This window comes from Rana temporaria, chromosome 9 (assembly GCF_905171775.1).
Source record: "Rana temporaria chromosome 9, aRanTem1.1, whole genome shotgun sequence".
Taxonomy (NCBI): domain Eukaryota; kingdom Metazoa; phylum Chordata; class Amphibia; order Anura; family Ranidae; genus Rana; species Rana temporaria.
Window position 1 is genome coordinate 16,915,015 of NC_053497.1, and position 20,662 is coordinate 16,935,676.

Here is a 20,662-nt window from a genome sequence, read left to right on the forward strand (position 1 = left end):
TAACTGATTCTAAGAATCAGGCGCATAGATACGACGGCTCGCATTCGGACTTACGACGGCATACGTGGAGATACGCCGTCGTAAGTCCTTTGAGAATCTGGCCCAATGATTTTATGGAGCAATGTTGTGCCAGTCTCTATATGCCCAAATAAGTCCATTGCTACAAAAAATCTTTTGTCGTACATTTTTTATGGGCAAAGTGACTGTCTCTTTAAACCTTTTTTAGCTAGGAGTTATAGTGCAGAACATCTCGCTCACCTCTCGCACGATACTGCGCACCAGTTCCCTTCTTCTCTTCTTTCTTCTGCGATTCCCATCTCCATTCTGAAGCTCTTCTGGAGGAGACTTGATCACAGCAGTCATATGGGGAGCCTGGACTACATCTAGGTTCGAACCAGTAACAGAAATACGCCGTCCACCACTGTGTATATATAACAGAAAACAATTAAGAAACACATTACAGACACACATTTGACACAGCATGCCCCCAGTCAATGACATCACAAGGGGGCAGGTTCACCAGGTGACATCACCGAGTGGCCCCCGCCCCTTAGTTATTAAAGAGCAGGGTCTGGGGGCCGCCTTGTTAAAGGGGGCTTCCAGATTCCGATAAGCCCCCTGCACGCAGACCCCCACAACCACTGGCCAGGGTTGTGGGGAAGAGGCTCTTTTCCTTGAATTATTTTTCCCCATCATAAGTGTGAGTGGGGCCCCATGTCAAGTTTTGCCTAAGGCCTCACAAAGCCTAGAGCCGCCTCTGTTTGCTAGTAGCAAATTCTCAATTTTCTTTTTTTTTGGGCAGGTTATAGAAATTTAACAGATATCTCAATCCAAGCAAAAGAAGTAATCCCACTAGACTTTGTTTTCTGGCAGACAAAACCCATGACTGTCAGGATACCTGAACAGTACCTGCATCTGATTGGATGAAGGCATTACTCAGCCAACAATTTTCCAACAAGCTCCTTCAACAAAAGTTGATCGACTAAGGCAAGCCATAGACTGAAGTGAATTTCTTTCCTGCAACTAATGCAGAATTTGCTTGATTCCCCCATCAACACAGTCAGTGCTGACAGGGAAATCCCTCCTGCCGAGCCATTGCCTTCTCCCGGCACCTGTAAAATCAGGCAGACTGGTTGTACCAATTGATCAACTTGGGTACACTACGTATACCCATACATGGTTTGAATCTTGGCTGGTTCTTTCTGAACCGGTCGAGATTAGAACGGTCTATGGCCGGCTTAATCAACTTTTCTTGAACAGGGCAGTGCCAGTAGAGTAATACACTGCTCAAATTTCCACAGAGCTAGCATGAATTGATGGAAACTTTAGTAGTGTTTGGCCAGCTTAAGCACTAGGGGCAGATCCACAGTGAGAGTACGCCGGCGTATCTACTGATACGCCGGCGTACTTTCAAATTTCCCGGGTCGTATCTTTAGTTTGAATCCTCAAACCACGATAAGACGGCATCTGGGCTTGATCCGACAGGCATATGGCTTCGTACGCCTTCAGATCGTAGATGCAATACTTCGGCGTCCGCTGGGTGGAGCTCGTTTTTTTTGCGTAAGTCGTCAGTGAATCGGGATGGACGTAAGTCACGTCTAAGTTTAAAAAATGACGTCTTTGCGACGTCATTTCGCGTAATGTACGGCGGGAAATGTCGAAACGGAGCATGCGCAGTTCATTCGGCGCGGGGACGCGCTTCATTTAAATGAATCACGCACCCTAATCGCCGATTTGAATTCCGCCTCCAGAGATACACTACGCCGCCTAACTTACGGCGCAAATTCGTTGTGGATTTGAAACAAAGCCAAGTAAGTTACGGCGGCGTAGCGTATCTTAGATACGCTGCGACGGTGCCGATCTATGTGGATCTGGCCCTAGGTTGGGACTTGGGGCTAACACAGGTCTTCTCTGTGAAGGTTTTCATTTATTCAGGTCATGGTATAGCTAGTAGTAGTTGGTTATGTTCCACTTTTTAAGATGTTATGTAACTTCTCCAAGCCACTTCTTCAGTTTTAATAAGTAAAAAGTTAACCCGGCTTTTATGTCCACATAGGTAACACCAACACATATCATTACGGAATCATCATGGTTACTGTCTAATAGCTAGATTCACATCAGTAGATACGCCGACCTAACTCGGAATCTGCGCCGTCCTAAGTTTAAGTGTATTCTCAAACAGAGATACACTTAAACCTAGCTAAGATACGACGGCTTGCGCCGTCGTATCTTAGGGTGCAATATTTAGGCTTTCCGCTAGGTGGCGCTTGCATTGCGCTCGGCGTAGAATATGTAAATCACTAGATACGCCTATTCACAAACGTACGTGCGCCTGTCGCAGTAAAGATACGCCGTTTACGTAAGGCATTTTCAGGCGTAAAGTCATACCATCAAATGGCTGGCCTAGTCAATGTTAAGTATGTTGGTCGTTCCCGCGTCAAAATTTGAAAATTTTACGTCGTTTGCGTAAGTCGTCCGTGAATAGGGCTGGACGAAATTTACGTCCACGTCGAAACCAATACGTCCTTGCCGCGTACTTTGCCGCAATGCACACACTGGGATATGTACACGGACGGCGCATGCGCCGTTCGTAAAAAACGTCAATCACGTCGGGTCACAGTTATTCTACATAAAACAAGCCCCCCACATCCTCATTTGAATGCGGCGCGCTTACGCCGGCCTATTCACGCTACGCCGCCGTAACTTAGCAGGCAAGTACTTTGTGAATACAGTACTTGCCTAGCTAACTTACGGCAGCGTAGTGTAAATACGATATGCTACGCCGCCGCAAAGATGCGGCGGCCTATTTGAATCTAGCTATTAGTCTAGGATGGGAGGTGTGATTGGATCAAGGTGTTGGATCACTCATTAGAACTGAAGAAGTGGCTTGGACAAATTATAAAAGGCCTTGAACATTGCAGAACAAGTCCAGTTGAATGTACCCTACTTCTGGAACCATAAGTATTCTTCCCTTGGTCCTGCAGCTAAACAGAGTAGCAAAAAAGTAACCTGCAGGCAAGTATAATCAACTGCAGGTGGCGGTATAGAGGAGAACATTCAGCTTTATCCTGCTCAATAAAACAATCAGAAATATATTTTCTTCTCCACTTATTTACCCATGGAAAGCTTTGAATGGACAAGCAGTGGAGATGGTGGGATTTTCCGTGTAGTTGTACAATGTTCCCTCCAGACCTCTTTTTACCTCACCATAGGACACGAGGACTGGCGCCTCCTCCTGGACAGAACTAGAGCTAGTAATGCAACATATCTGATCGTCTGTCACATTCCCAGATCTATAAGAAAGAGGACAAACCTTCATCAGTACAAAGGACTTTCGTGGTGTGACCACATTAACATACATACAAATGTTACTACTACTCACACTTCACAAGGCAAGCCTCCCAAAGTCACTGTGATCTGATCTCCAGTTGACAGCTTGGTTCCAGAGATGGTTATTTTGGTTCCTCCAGCCATTGGGCCTTTCACCGGAGTCAGAGAATAAAGCTGGGGGTCCTGTAAAGATCACACAATAAGATTTCACATATTGCACAGCTCAGAGACCAATCAATGCCCCAGCAGAGCTTGTAATCCCTTGTCCCCCACCTTTTATTATCATATTGCTAAAGTACTCATTTTATAAGCTTAAAGCCCAATTTCAGCCCTGATAGTCACTTCAATATTGTAAGAGCAGTTGATTGACTCACCTGGTAATAGAAAAGCTGGGTGGATATTCCGGGTTCACGGCCGTTTACAGAGACTTTCACATGGCCATACTCCACACCTTCACTGGCTGATAGATGGCAGACAATTCTAAAAAAGGGGACAGGATATCAGCAAAAACAATATTAGCAAATTTAGGCACAAGCCATATTTGTATTAGCCCTGGTTCACACTGGGTACGATTTGGAACGATTTGAGATGCGATTTGACATGTCAAATCGCATCTCAAATCGGCGGCAATTGTCGGCAATGGCACTGTCCTAATCAGTGCGACGCCGCATCTGCGATTTCAAAAAGTAGTTCCTGTACTACTTTTTGCGATTTCGGGCCGCGATTTACATTAAATTGCGGCCAAAATCGCGGTAAAATCGCGCATTTTACCGCGATTTTGAATTCGCAGCAGTGTGAACCTAGGCTTAATGAACTTTTGTACCCTTATTGAGCCTGGCACATAAACAAATCATTGAAGCCCTGGTGAAGGGGGAGCCTTTGACGCCCCCGGTACTCATTGCCTTGTCTTCTTGGGTTTTATGGAAAAAGAAGGTCATTGGCCTCTATACAAGTTCTGAAAGCACTGATGAAGGGGGGCCCTTTGCAGACCCTGATACCTGCTGGCTTGTCTTTATGGCTTATATAGGAAAAAATATAACTGCGCTAAACCAGAAAACAGTGTTCCTCTCAAAGAAGAGAACTGGATGGGGCATAAAAGCCCAAAATTATATATTGATACCTAAAGTGAATTGAGTGAAAATACACAGTGATACATGAATAAACGTTAATGTGCAGTCATGAGTTGGGCTCCAACACCCTGGAGACCCAATAGGTGAAAACACTTGTATGTGAATCAATAACCTCTCCGACCAATGCTGGAGGAGTGTAGTAGGTAAATTGAATCAATATTGAAAAAAGAAAAAAGAGAAGAAATCAAAACCAAAGTTTATATTTGCAAAAATATATCCCAAAGGAGTGAAAAATAGTCCATAGAAGTGTCAGATTTGAACACCCGTGCACAATCCAATTGATAATTGCTCGAGGTCCCAGGGAGCCTTATGTGAATCCACCACCGATAAAAAAATCTGCTTACCAGATTTTAAGGTTCCAATGGACCAAGCCCAGCATATTAATCCAAACAGAGGACCTGTTTATTGGTAGCTTCCAGACACAGCGGAACTCCACATATACACTCAATGGACCTGTATATTAGTAGCTTCCAGATACAGCGGAACTCCACATATGCACTCAATGGTACCGATCATAGAAAAGAGAGAATTGCTTCCATAGCGTAAAACCAGGGATGCTTTATTGGTACAAATACAAAAGGTAAAAAACTCACATTTGTGATGATAATCAAGGGCATTCAGCCATGCAGCGCCGGCCGGACGCTGACAGGCAAATAGAACGCTCGTGTAGAGATACGATGAGAGGGGATGGCGTCAGCACGCCGCTCGCTCCGCCCGACGCGTTTCGTGATAGGTCACTTCGTCTCGTTTATTCATCTATCACTGTGTATTTTCACTCAATTCACTTTAGGTATCAATATATAATTTTGGGCTTTAATGCCCCACCCAGTTCTCTTCTTTGAGAGGAACACTGTTTTCTGGTTTAGCGCAGTTATATTTTTTCCTATGTCTTTTTTATGTTTTGTTTAACATAATAATTGCCACTTATTAATCCAGTTTTATTCATTTCACATAGCGCAGTTGCTTTCCCCTTTTTTCATTTATGGCTTATATGAAAAAGTAATCGGCCTCTATACAAGTTGTTAAAGCCCTGAAGCAGGGTGAACCTTGAAGCCCATTACTTGTTGGCTTTTCCTATTGGCTTATATGAAGAATAAAACGTTTTTTAGCCTTAGACCAGTTATTAAAGTCCTGATGAAGGGGTACCCCTTGAAGCCTTTGATTCTCATTGGTTTTTATGGGGAAAAAAAGCTGATTAGCTTCTATACAAGGCATTGAAGCCCTGATGAAGGGGGGCCCTTGAAACCCCTGATACCTAATGGTTTGTCTCTGACTTATACAGAGAATTTAAAGGTTATTGGCTTCCTATAAAAGAAGTGGGACATAATGAAGCTCCCGATACTCCTTGGTTTGTCCTTTTGGCATATAAAGATAAATATAAAGCTAATTGGCTTCAATACAGATGATTAAAACCCTGATGAATGGGAACCCCCTTGAAGTTCTGTTGGCTTGTATAAAGAATACATGAGGCGGCTTTGTAAAACACAGGCCAGAAAAATCAATAATAACCGGTTTATAGTTGACCTGTGCTGATGGGGTAACTAACCCAACCATTCTCAACCAGGGTTCCTTGAAACTCCAGAGGTTTCTATGGGTTCCTTGAGCTGTAGTCGACTGACCTCTCATTTGATGGTGCCTACGTAGCTTTGGGACCAGCGTCACTTGGCTGAGCCAGAAGCATGAAACCGATGATTTGTATCGCAATGTGGCATTCCGATCACCATTCTTCCCACTAGCCACCAATATAAGAGGTGTTTTTCCTACTCCCAATAAATACATTTTTATCAGGGGTTCCCCTAGAGCTGAACATTTTATTTCAAGGGTTCCCCTGGGGTAACAAGGTTGAGAATGGCTTCTCTAACCTCTTACTGACCGTGTAATGGATGTATGTGGCAGCAAGAAAGGTGGGCTTCAACACCTGGCTGCTGCACATACAGTGCCTTGGAAAAGTATTCATACCCCTTGAAAGTTTCCACATTTTGTCATGTTGCAACAAAAAACATAAATGTATTTTATTGGGATTGTATGTGATAGACCAACACAAAGTGGTACATAGTGGAAGGAAAATGATAAATGGTTTTTAAAGTTCTTTACAAATAAATATCTGAAAAGTGTTGCGTGCACACCTGTGTGTAATTTAATCTCAGTATACATACAGCTGTTCTGTGAAGCCCTCATAGGTTCGTTAGAGAACCTTAGTGAACAAACAGCATCATAAAGGCCAAGGAACACACAGACAGGTCAGGGATAAAGTTGTGGAGAATATTAAAGTAGGGTTAGGTTATAAAAAAAAATCCCCCAAGCTTTGAACATCTCATGGAGCTCTGTTCAATTCATCATCTAAAAATGAAGAGTATGGCACAACTGCAAACCTACCAAGAAATGGCCGTCCACCTAAACTGACAGGCCAGGCAAGGAGAGCATTCATCAGAGAAGCAGCCAAGAGGCCCATGGTAACTCTGGAGGAGCTGCAGAGATCCACAGCTCAGGTGGGAGAATCTGTCCACAGGACAACTATTAGTCGTGCTCTCCACAAATCTGCCCTTTATGGAAGAGTGACAGGAAAAAAAGCCATTGTTGAATGAAAGCCATAAGAGGTCATGGTTGCAGTTTGTGATAAGCTATGTGGGGGACACAGCAAACATGTGGAAGAAGGTGCTCTGGTCTAAAAGCAAAACGTTATGTGTGGCAAAAAACTAACACTGCACATCACCCTGAACACAATCCCCATTGTGAAGCATGGTGGTGACAGCATCATGTTGTGGGGATGCTTTTCTTCAGCAGGGACAGGGAAGCTGATCAGAGTTTATGGGAAGATGGATGGAGCCAAATACAGGACAATCTTAGAAGAAAACCTGTAAGAGTCTGCAAAAGACTTGACTGGGGTGTAGGTTCACCTTTCACAGGACAACAACCCTAAACATACAGCCAGAGCTACAATGGAATGGTTTAGATCAAAACATATTCATGTGTTACAATGGCCCAGTCCAGACCTATATCCAATTGAGAATCTGTGGCAAGACTTGAAAATTGCTGATCACAGATGCTCTCCATCCAATCTGACAGAGCTTGAGATATTTTGCAAAGAAAAATGGGCAAAAATGTCCCTCCCTAGATGTGCAAAGCTGGTAGAGACATCCCCAAAAACACTTGCAGCTGTAATTGCAGTGAAAGGCGGTTCTACAAAGTATTGACTTCGGGGGGCGCCATACAAATGTATGTCACACTTCTCACATATTTGTAAATAATGTTGAAAGCCATTTATCATTTTCCTTCCACTTCACAATTATGTGCCACTTTGTGTTGGTCTATCACAGGGGTCTCCAAACTGTGGCCCGAGGGCCAGATGTGGCCCTTTGCTAGCCTTTATTCGGCCCTTGGGGCAGTATTGCTCCCAAAAATATGAGGCACTATTCCTCGCAATGACACCAACAATGGGGCTCTGTTTCTTCCACTTATAGCAATGATGGAGCACTATTCCTCCTCCTACTGCCCACCAACACTTGGGCCATGTTTATTCTCACTGATGCTCGGCCCTGGGGAATTTTCTACCCCCATTGGTCAGAATCCGGCCCCCCTGAAGTCTCAAAGACAGTAAACTGGCCCTTTGCTTGAAAAGTATGGAGACCCCTGGTCTATCACATAAAATCCCAATAAAATACATTTACGTTTTTGGTTGAAACATGACAAAATGTTAAGGCAGAGGGTTGCGTGTGAAGAGCGTGCGGCCAAGACTTCTGATCAAGAGCCAGCGGGATGGGTTTGAAAATCATGTGACCGCTGTCAGAGCATATCAAATTGGTCACATGATATAGAAGTCATGCCGTCCCCCCCAGCAATTAAAGCCAACTTAAAGAACAACTGAGAGGCTGCACTAAAGGGTTAAACATGTAAGCAGCTTTATTTATACTAGTGCACTACCACTACCTCCCAGCAGGGGGCACTGGTGTACTACAGCATGCAGGAGCACGGGCAACGCTCCAAAGCAGTAAACCCATTACAAGCGAAACGGCATCCGGCAACATGTAGAGACATAAACACATCTATTTCAGGAAGCATTCTGTTTGATAAAAGTCAGCTACTGGAACTTTTATAAGGCGACTAGACACTAAAATTACACCCCTTAAAGGCCTGACAGCAGCGTGAAAGCGGTGGCTGCAGAACAGCACGTTGTATTTAAAGGGAGCTATAGAAAATCATCAAAACTTCTTACCGATGCTCATGCAATAAAACAATAAAGGGATAATGTTACGGAGTAAGAACCGTATATACCTACCTGTTAGAGACAACATACAACTCAGGCAAAACTGTGCACGGCTGGTCACAAACCGTCACGGATACGTCCTCGGCTTTTTGGCCCATGTTCTGGCCATTAATCGTTATGATCGCTCCTCCATCAATAATCCCAGTGGATGGGGAAAACTATGAGAGAGGCAAATAAAACATGACCAACCATTAGGAAGTAAACCATCCTACTCCCCCCTGCTGTCTAAACACATAGGGGTAGATTCACGTAGATCCGCGTATCTTTGTGCGGGCGTAACGTATCCGATTTACGTTACGCCTCCGCAACTTAGAAGGGCAAGTGCTGTATTCTCAAAGCACTTGCTCCGTAAGTTGCGGCGGCGTAGCGTAAAAAAGCCGGCGTAAGGCCGCTTAATTCAAATTTGGAACAGGGGGGCGTGTTTTATGTTAATAACTTGTGACCCGACGTGATTGACGTTTTTCACGAACGGCGCATGCGCCGTCCGTGGAAATCTCCCAGTGTGCATTGCTCCCAATACACCGAAAGGACGTATTAATATCCACAGACATCTCCCCCACTGTAATATCCACAGACATCTCCCCCACTAATATCCACAGACATCTCCCCACTGTAATATCCACAGACATCTCCCCCACTAATATCCACAGACATCTCCCCCACTGTCATATCCACAGACATCTCCCCACTGTAATATCCACAGACATCTCCCCACTGTAATATGGTCCACATCTCCCCCACTGTAATATGGTCCACATCTCCCCCCACTGTCATATCCACAGACATCTCCCCCACTAATATCCACAGTCATCTCCCCCCACTGTAATATCCACAGACATCCCCCCACTGTAATATCCACAGACATCTCCCCCACTAATATCCACAGACATCTCCCCACTGTAATATCCACAGACATCTCCCCCACTAATATCCACAGACATCTCCCCCACTGTCATATCCACAGACATCTCCCCACTGTAATATCCACAGACATCTCCCCACTGTAATATGGTCCACATCTCCCCCACTGTAATATGGTCCACATCTCCCCCCACTGTCATATCCACAGACATCTCCCCCACTAATATCCACAGTCATCTCCCCCCACTGTAATATCCACAGACATCCCCCCACTGTAATATCCACAGACATCTCCCCCACTGTAATATCCACAGTCATCTCCCCCACTGTAATATCCACAGACATCTCCCCACTGTAATATGGTCCACATCTCCCCCCACTGTATAGGAAGATCAGAGCTTGCTCAGTCTTACCAGAGTAGCTGGCCGAACATGAGCAGTTGAGTCCGGGTAAAGACGTCAGCGCGCCGCTCTAGGCTCACCTAGGCTGCCGCCAGGTGGACCAAGATGGCCGCCGCTCCGGGAGCTAGGCCGAAGCCGCGGCCTTTCCTATGGCTGAGGCAGCAGCGGAGCTCCGCGGATCACGTGGTGTGCCGATCCGCATATGGTGACCCCTTCGGATCACGGATCATTTACGATCCGTTGCACCACTAGTACCAATCAAAAGAATTTTGATCGATCAAAAAAATTAACGATTAATCAAGACATTTATCTTTAATTTCCACAGCCCTAAAAAAATCGATTTTAAAAAGTGCCATAAATCAAAGACTTATGAACACAAAGAAGGGGGAAAGCGGAATGGCACACCACAGGGGGGGGGATCATGAAGGCACAATACAGGTTACGGGATGCTGCCTAGGACACGGACATTCTATGACAGCTTAGTAAAAAGCATGAGTGTCTTGGCCAATCTGGGACAGTTGGCAAGTATGTTGTATTGAGCAATTTTCATGAGGCCCCCTTGCACCAGGGGCCCCTGGGCAGTGCCCAGGGTTGCCCATGCATTAAGACAGCCCTGGTTCAGTCACGTAGGGGACCATTTAAGATTGAGTGTCACCGTGATTGAGATCCACGTATGGATCTACTGAAATTGGGCTAACTTTACGGTTATTTTATTTTTTTAATTCATGAAAGAAAACGAACTATGACAGGGTCTCTTTAAACATACATTCGTAAATCCGTCATTGCCTATCAATACTTACTGAGTAGATATGCGGCATGGGACAAACATTGATGGTGGACTGTTCACACCGTTCTTTATGCACACATGAGGCCTCTTCTTCCTGACCACACCACAGGCACATATAATCGGGGGCCAAGGCCTGGCAACGACTGCAGTCTGACTGTCCAACCGAGCAGCTATACAATGTCACTGTTAGAGATGACGGCAAGGTGGGTGGCATGAGGAAGGAACACAGAGGAGCAAGCGAGATCAATATGTTTCACAAAATATCATCTTCCACGTCAATGAATGGAAACTTAAATTGTTGCAGCATACAAGAGGCACCCGCTGGGTCTCCGTTACCTTAAAGCTAGGGTTGTCCCGATACCACTTTTTTAGGACCGAGTACAAGTACCGATACTTTTTTTCAAGTAGTCGCCGATACCGAATACCGATACTTTTTTTAAATGTGTCCTCAAATGCAGCCATGTCCCCCCCATATGCAGCCATGTCCCCCACATATGCAGCCATTTCCCTCTAGCCATGTCCCTCACATATGCAGCAATGTCCCTCTAGCCATGTCCCTCACATATGCAGCAATGTCCCTCTAGCCATGTCCCTCACATATGCAGCAATGTCCCTCTAGCCATGTCCCTTACATATGCAGCCATGTCCCTCACATATGCAGCAATGTCCCTCACATATGCAGCAATGTCCCTCACATATGCAGCAATGTCCCTCACATATGCAGCAATGTCCCTCTAGCCATGTCCCTCGATGCGGTGGCACGATGCGGCAGGGGCGGCGGGGGGGGGGGAGGGGGGGGGAAGTATTCTATTTAGGTATCGGGGGTATTTGCACGAGTACTCCCGCAAATACTCGGTATCGGTCCCGATACCGATACTGGTATCGGTATCTGGACAACCCTACTTAAAGCAGTGGTCTCCAAACTGCGGCCCGAGGGCCGAATGTGGCCCTTTGCTTGCCTTTATCTGGCCCTTGGAGCAATATTCAATTGACTGACAAAAATGATGGGGCACCATTCCATCTACTACTACTGACAGCATCAATGAAGTACCGTATTTATCGGGGTATTGCGCGCTCCGGCGTATAGCGCGCACCCCTAAAGTGGACCCGACATTCCTGTAAAAAAAGATTTTAGTACTTACAGTTTTGGTGTCTTGCGCGGCGTCCATCAGCGGCCTCGTCGGGTCCGGCGTCCGTCTGCGGCTTCGGGTGTCCTCTTCGTCGGTTCCGGCGTCCTTTTGCGGCATCCTCCCCGCGCCGAGTTTGAATACTGCGCCGGCATATACCGAGCACAGTACACTCGTGTATAGTCGGGCAGGCTCGGCTACTCTCGCGCTCACGTCCTGTACGTCCAGGACGTGAGCGCGAGAGGAGCCGAGCCTGCCCGACTGTACACGAGTGTACTGCGCTCGGTATATGCCGGCGCAGTATTCAAACTCGGCGCGGGAAAGCGGGTATCGGCGTATATCGCGCACCCACGATTTTGCCCTGATTTTCAGGGCAAAAAAGTGTGTGGGTCACTATTTCTCTCATTAAAACCAATGATGGGGCACTGATGCCGAGGCATTTCCTACTTTCACTGGGCACAGGCCGACCCCCCTAAAGCCTGGAGGACAGTAAACTGGCCCTTTGCTTAGAAAGTTTGGAGACCCCTGCCTTAAAGAAGTCGTCCCATTTAAATCAATTTTTATTAACGCGGTCTGATCCCTAGGAGACAATGTAGATCATGGGTCCTCAAACTATGGCCCTCCATTTGTTCAGGAATTACAGTTCCCATCATGCCTAGTCAAGTCTGTGAATGTCAAAGTTTTACAATGCCTCATGGGACTTATAGTTCCGCAACAGCTGGAGGGCCGTAGTTTGAAGATCCCTGATGTAGATGTAGAACTTTTTTCCCCATCTTTCTAGGTGATTTTTTGACAGCAAGGATCCCCGTCACTGCTCTCTCCGTACTCGCCAAGCTGACCAGAAGCTGCAGGAAAGTTGGAATGCAGGGTCAAGATGGCCACCGGCACTTCCGGGACCAGCGCGGTACATGCGCACCAGATGTGACGTCAAGGAAGGGGTGGGACACGTTTCGGAGCATGTGCAGAAGCTTTTTCTTCAAACTGTGATTGTCTACAGAACTGATGGGTTCAATAACTCCCGATATACTGAACTACTATCACCAACTCAGCATTAAGGATGAGCTCCAGCATGTTCGCATAGTACACGTGCAGAGCACGCCAGGAAGTCTGCACGGCGCTGCGCTAATCACAGCCAGGGAGACATTTTCCCGATGCTCGGCTGCAGAGATCGGGAAATGTCTCCCTGTTTGTGATTAGCGCAGCGCCGTGCAGACTTCCTGGCGGGCTCTGCACGTGTAACTATGCGAACACGCTGGAGCTCATCCTTACTCAGCATATATCTATAATCATAGCGCTACCTAGTGGTCAAACTTGGGATTTTAGAGCTGCCTTGTTCACAGTCCCAAAATCATGATTTGCCTTCAGCTCCCACCCATTCACCATGGCTGTAAAAAAAATGACAACATATATAAAGGTGACGCATTGCATTACAAAGACATAGATAGATGAGTTACCACTTATATCGTCCTTGTTGTCTACTCGGTATACATCCCCCTTCTTCACATACACAGTAACTGGATGTTCAAACACATGCAGAGGGTACTCGTACTGTAAGAGAGACAAAGCATCAAAGCATAAAGTACTGATCAAAGCATTGAGACAAAACGATTTGTAATTGTTTAAGCATCACAAGAGCTTTGCGGTCTCAGATCACGTACCCGTAGACGTCAGCAGGGCTGGTAGTTCTGCCCACCACACAAGGGGGCAGGTCTGGTTTTTCCTAAATTGCCATGGGTTGGCAGCCCATTCTTGGTGAACTGGCTGCCTTGATTCACCATGGATAGTGTAAAGGGGACCTTAATAGTTGAATCTTCACTGCTGGCCTTATGATGTGTGGACATAAGGACATAGGAGGCGCAAAATGGTGGGCAATATGCACTTTCCATATGTTTAAAGAAACTTTGGGCCAGATTCACAACCAGCGGGCGCAACGTAACTTTTCTGATTTAAGTTACACCGCCGCAAATTACACAAGTTAGTGCCCGATCCACAAAGCACTTACCTGGAAATTTGCGGCGGTGTATCCTAAATCAGTCCGGCGCAAGGCGGGCTAATTCAAATGGGGTGAGTCCCATTTAAATTAGGCGCGCTCCCGCGCCGGACGTACTGCGCATGCTCCCGACGCTATTTTCCCGACGTGCTTTGCGCGAAGTTACGTTGCGCCAAGGTTTCGTGAATCGCGACGGGTAAAAAAGAGATGCGGCGGGAAAAAAAAAAATAAAAAAAAAAATAAAAAAAAAAATTGACAGCAACGCGGGAAAGACAGGTATACTTTTACATGGTGTACTAACTTTACACTTTGTAAAAGTAGCCCTATGTTTGCGACGGCAAACTAACACTTGCGGCGACTTCACGAAGGGAAAAAGCTTTGTGGATCTCCGTAAGTGCTAATTTGCATACCCGACGCTGGATTACGACGAGAAATGCCCCCAGCGGCGGCCGCGGTACTGCATCCTAAGATCCGGCAGTGTAAGTCCATTACACCTGTCGGATCTTAGGACTAGCTATGCGTAAATGATTCTATGAATCAGCCGCATAGTTAGAAACAGAGATACGCCGTCGTATCTCTTTTGTCAATCTGGCCCTCTGAGCTTATCAAATCTGATATATTATATGCCCGAGATGCAAATATGTTATAAAGATGGGGCATGCTTCATTGGAGGTAACTTTACTTTGAAAATCCGATTTTGCTCATAGTTCAGCTTCAACAGTTTAGCAATGAAATTAGTGAGAAATTAGTAGTGTAGGTAAAAAGAGATGGGATGAGTGAAAGCATATTCCTTTCTGTAGAACATGAGGGTGGCGAGTATCTGAAGATATCGGAAAGGTACATCTGTAGACAATGAGGGTGGTGAAGGAAGGAATTTTCCCCCGAAGACCATGAGAGGGGGAAAATGTCTGATATATCACGGGTCTATCTGAAGACCATGATGGTGATGAATGTCTGAAAATGATCTGAAAGGTACATCTGAAGAACATGATGGTGTTGAATATCTGAAAGTATCTGAAAGGTATATCTGAAGACCATGAGGGTGGTGTATGTCTGAAGGTATCTGAAGACAATGAGTGGTAAATGTCTGAAAGTATCGGAAGGGTGTACTGAAGACCATGAGAGGGGTAAGCGGATGAAAGTATATTAAGGGTTTATCTGAAGATCATGAGCATAGGTGTGCGCAGCCCATTGCATTAGGGTGTGCACCCCAAAGCACCAACACGCATGCATTTGACATATTTACCGACCTCTTCCCCGCTCTCCATCCTGAAACAATGGGAGGAAGGGGGAGCAAGGGAGCACATGGGGGGACCTGGCCAACAGAAGACAGAGGAACAGGGAATGGAGGGGTGTCATATATTAGTACTGATCCCCTAAATTTTCCTCCTGTGGCAGCTGAATGTTGACAAAAAGAAGAGGAGGAGAATCCTACTTTCAGCTGCTGCAGGAGGAAAATACAGATCCGTTCCACTAAATTCCATCCCGCCAACTCTCCTGTTCATGTTCTGAGGGTCAGCATGGAAGGATTGCGGTTTACCTGTTACCTGCCCACCATTGACAGGTTGCCAACCCCGGGTTTAGGGTGTGCCCAGGCACACCTGGCACACCCCTTGCGCACGCCTATGATCATGAGGGTGGTGAATGTCTGAAGGTATCTGAAGAGTGTAGTTGAAGACCATGATAGTGGTGAACGTCTGAAGATTATATCTGAAGACCGTGAGGGTGGTGAATGTCTGAAGACCATGAGAGTGGTGAATGTCTGAAATTACCTGAAAAGGTACACCTGAAGAACATGAGGGTGGTGAATATCTAAAAAGGATCTGATGGGTGCATTTGAAGACCATGAGGGTGGTGAATGTCTAAAAGCACAGGTGTCAAACACAAGGCCTGCAGGCCGAATCCGGCCCTCTAGGCCATTTTATGTGACCCTACACCTCTCCTGCAGCTGCAGGAGAGCTCCAGCCCTCCTCTAGTCCTCCTCCAGACCCTTACATTCTGCTTTCAAGCACTGCATCCAGCTTCTTCCCAACAGCAGCATAAGGAAAGGGGTGCACTGTGATGTAAGGGAGAGTGGGGGACTCGACTTCTGTTGGTGGGGTGGCTCTTGACATCTAATGTAAGGGGAGGGGATGCCCTGGACATCTAATCTTACAGATACAACCGGCCATTTTGAAGGCAATAATAATGCTGATGCGGCCCACGATGAAATTGAGTTTGACACGCCTGGTCTAAAGGTATATCTGAAGACAATGAGGGTGGCGAGTATCTAAAGACCATAAGTGCGCTATATGTTTGAAGGTATCCTACGGGTGTATCTGAACATGAGGGAGGTGAATATCTGAAATCATCTGAAGGGTGTATTTGAAGACAACAAGAATAGTGAATGTCTAAAAGGTATATCCGAGGATCATGAGGGTTGTTTATGTCTGAAGGGTGTATCTGAAGACCAACACGGCTGTGAATCTCTAAAAGCATGTTGAAGGGAGTTCCACACAAAGGAAAGAAGTCCTGGAGATGTGAGTGAGGGGTGGTAACCAGGGAAGAAAAGATAGACAAAAACTATATATGATAGAAATGGGCTTTGGTATTGTATATTATGCACAGCAATGAGCCAGGCTACACACATCAAGCCAATTCAAGATAAGACAACTGGAGCTGTTTTTTCCTTGTATAAAGTGCAAACAATGGATAGACACACCAAATGTGTCATAGATAAAGATACTATGCAGTAAACAATGTGAGACAGGGTTTTATGGAACCCTTGGGGCCCTCCAGCAGTTTCTAAGTGTGTCTTCAGCTGTGGCTGGTTAACACTACTTGATAGAGAAGCAGCATAATACCAATGGTCTTTTTAACTCTCTGTGAAAGTGGCAACCTGACAGGGCCGATCCTAGGGTCAGAGGCGCCTGGGTGCAGAAATATTTCTGGCATCCACACATGGGCGTGGTCATCTTACTAACTCCTCCCCTTTACAAATGTTTCTATGTCTACGACTCAAACACAGAGATGCTCCCCTAAGAAGTCTTCATTACTGTCCCCCATCAGAGTCCCCCCCAGCAGGTGTCCCCCATCAGAGCCCCCCCCAGCAGGTGCCCCCCAGCAGGTGTCCCCCCAGCAGGTGTCCCCCATCAGAGCCCCCCACATCAGGTGTCCCCATAGACCAGTACTTGTCCAATAGATCCTTGTAGCTTGGGCACTCTGGGAGCAGAAGCACATTACAGGGGGCGGGGCATATGTGGCATCTTTGGTTACTTGTTGGGTGGCACTCGCACAGACAAGGAGGAGGGAGGGAAGCACTTTGGAGCTTCGCGCACCCCCACCTCTGCGGCGCCTGGGTGCGGAGCACCCCGTGCACCCTGCCTAGGATCGGCCCTGCATCCTGACCACCGCTATAACGGGGGCATTCTTCCCACTGACCATCAACACAAGGGGCATTTGATTAATTTATTTTAGCAGGGGTTCCCTGAGACCTAAAAAATATTTTAATGGTGACATATGACAATGACATAATGGGGGGGCGTTTCACCACAGGGGTGTTAAGGGTATCCACAACTGAAAAATTAATTTGAAAATCAGCTTCTAGAAATACACTTTACATAGACTTTAGAATCTCCCTGCACGGCACAGATGTTTACTAACCTTGTATGTATCACAGTGCACTGAATACAGGTCCTCTTCCTCTGACATTTTCTCCACTTGTGCTCGCAGAGTGATGGGGGAACCCTCCACCTCTATGATGCAACTGTACTCCAGAACCCCACCCTAGAATATTTCACAGAAATGCTAGTTATAGGGTATAGAAAACATGGCTACACAAGCAAAAAAAAATCCAAACAGCACAAGCTTATTTAATGAGAAACAGTCACTAAAAGGGCATTTGTAATGATCGGAATCTCCACTCTAAATAGGCCTTAAAATATTAGCTTTCAGTGATTGATTTTCTTTATTTACTTGTATTCTCTCCCTGTCAGAGCAAATGTAATCGGGCTTATAGTCTTACTCTAAGGCAGGGATGTCTAACCTGCGGCCCTCCAGATGTTGCAGGACTATATCTCCCATACTCCCTTGCCAGCTGACAGAATATTATGGGAGATGTAGTCCTGCAACATCTGGATGGCTGTAGGTTGGATCAGGGCCGATCCGCCCTATAGGCTCACTATGCAAGCCGCTTAGGGCCCCCGCAAAGCTGCGGAGGGCCCCCCAAATTACTAGAGGCCCCCGCTTGGTGAGAAGTCATCACTCGCTGGCTGCATGGGAGAAGAGGTAAGAAGTCAGCACCCCCCACTTCTCACTTTAACGCAGAACACCCTTTCCCCCGCTTCTCAATTTTAATGTGACATGTCACTGTCGGCAGCGCCCGAATATAATATATATATTATATTTATAGGTTGGATTTGTGTCTTTTTTCAACCTCACCTACTATATATATATATATAATCTCTATAAAAAAAAATGTTGGCCAAATATTGGAAAAAAACATACAACTGAAGCTCACCTGCATTTTACACTGCTCACATAATTTTCTCATTATTGTCAACTTCTACCTGAAATATGGCCTTTTGGTGTATATAAAAAAAAAAGTATGCTCCATAGGGGGAGATTTGATTGCTTGTTTTTGGTTATTGCACTTTTCCTGCCCTTTGGTGTATATAAATCTCTTACTGAATAAGCTGTGTGCAGAGAAGAGAGAAAACATCTAATGCCCAATGACTTTTCCAGCCGCTCTAACACAAATCACATGCCACTCAGCATGATATCCTGCCTGTAATAAGAACTCCAGCAATGCTACATGTGATTACCAGTAATTTAAACATATTTCACTGGAATAAGGACGTGGGATTTCATTAAAGTTTTGTGGTTTTATTTCTGTGGGAAAACAGGGACAAATAGAAATCTTCAACCTCAGTCTTTGTAATGAATATAAGCTAAAGTGGAACTCTACCAAAACCAAAACTTTAAGATTTAGGTGCAATGAGGAGCAACGCCCAACTTAAGTAAAAATTTGAGAATAGCCCTCAATACGACTCGTAATAACGATGACTTGATCATCAAACCCTCTGATAAGGGTGGTAACATTGTCGTCATGGATAGAGCTTGTTATGAAGACATGTGCCAGAAAATCCTTAGGAATAGAGACTGGTATAGGCCGGTTCCGGCATCCATGATTACACAAAGTGTTCAACACTATCACCAAATTCTGAATCGTGCACGACGGCAGGGTATAATAGATGATACCACCTTACAATTTCTTAATATTGAAAACCCAACAACACCGACGTTCCATGCCTTACCTAAAATACATAAAGGAGTCTTACCTCCACCAGGCCGTCCGATTGTCTCTGAATGTGGCTCCCTAACCGAAAATATTAGTCGGATAATTGACGAATACCTGTACCCTCACGTTCAGAGTCTATTCTCCCATGTCAAAGACACCATCGAACTACTGAAGATCGTTGACGGCCTCACTATTTCACCCAACGCATGGTTGGTTGCAATAGATATTGAGGCATTGTATAATTCTATCCCTCACGGGCTAGGCACTCAGGTGGTTAGAAGCTTTCTTAATGAGCGTGACAAGAATACATCAAAGTACAACAACTTTATTATCGAAATGCTCGATTTTATTTTGACAAATAATATTTTTCTGTTCAAACGTTCCCACTACCTCCAGGTGCAGGGAGTGGCTATGGGGGCGGGCTGTGCCCCCTCCTACGCCAACCTGTACCTGGGGGGGTGGGAACGTGACCTCTTTAGTGAGGAATCCAGGGACACCTTGTCGACCAGCGTGCTAACCTGGCATCGCTACATCGACGATGTGTTTATGGTTTGGGCGGGATCAAAGGAGGACTTGGTACTGTTCTTGGAGGGACTACAGATCAACAACTACAATTTGAAATTTACGTACAATTTCAGTCAGACATCTATTACCTTCTTAGATGTAGAACTCTACATAGATGGCAAAGGTCTCCTGTGCTCCACTCTGTATAGGAAACCGACGGCAGGCAACAGTCTGCTACATGCCACCAGTTCGCACCCCCAATCACTTATCAACAGTATACCCTACAGCCAATACCTAAGACTGAGGCGTAACTGTTCCCATGAGGAAGACTATAGAAGAGAAGCAGGCCAGCTATATGCTCGCTTGAAAGAGAGGGGATACAGTAAGACCTGCCTACGTCGAGCTTTCAATAAAGCTAGCACTTTAGAAAGAAATGCCCTTATTTACAAACCTAAAGCTGATCCTAAAGCTAATACCACCCGAGTGATCACTCGATTTAACCGCCAACATGGCCTGATACGCAATATCTATAGTCAATTTTGGCACCTCCTTACCTCTGATGATAAAATCAAAAAAATTGTCAATTTGACTCCTGAGATCACCTTTAAACGATCTCCGTCTATCAGAGACAAAGCGGTCTCCAGTCACTATGCAGTGCAGATGGTGCCAAAGCCCACCCAAACGGGTACATTCCCTTGTGGTAAATGCAACTTCTGCCGTTACATTTTGAAAGGGCAAAGCATCTCTCTCCCTAATGGTGAAACCTTATCGCCCAAATTTCGTGCAACATGTCAAACTATCGGTATAATTTACCTAATGAAGTGTAACTGTGGGGCCTACTATGTAGGAAAAACAAAACGGAATTTCTTCTGTAGAATGCGAGACCATGTTCGAGCAGTTAACAAAAAACTGATGGAAACCCCCATCAGCCGCCATATAGGTTTGTTTCACAACCATAACCCTGCTATGCTCGGTTTCTATGCCTTAGCG

General features: G+C 45.7%; 1 protein-coding gene across 2 annotated transcripts in view; it reads right to left on the reverse strand.

Moving 5' to 3' along the window:
* Positions 1 to 20,662, reverse strand: part of PLXNB3 (plexin B3) — a 208,346-nt gene that overhangs the window by 46,664 nt on the left and 141,020 nt on the right. For both annotated transcript variants that reach the window (XM_040322874.1, XM_040322872.1), the window contains exons 11-18: positions 17,533 to 17,655; positions 13,355 to 13,448; positions 10,787 to 10,956; positions 8,737 to 8,882; positions 3,705 to 3,810; positions 3,383 to 3,513; positions 3,117 to 3,293; positions 259 to 421 (exon numbers count right to left, since the gene is read on the reverse strand). In XM_040322874.1, coding sequence (XP_040178808.1) covers positions 259 to 421; positions 3,117 to 3,293; positions 3,383 to 3,513; positions 3,705 to 3,810; positions 8,737 to 8,882; positions 10,787 to 10,956; positions 13,355 to 13,448; positions 17,533 to 17,655 — 1,110 coding nt within the window. The remainder of the gene's footprint in view (positions 1 to 258; positions 422 to 3,116; positions 3,294 to 3,382; positions 3,514 to 3,704; positions 3,811 to 8,736; positions 8,883 to 10,786; positions 10,957 to 13,354; positions 13,449 to 17,532; positions 17,656 to 20,662) is intronic.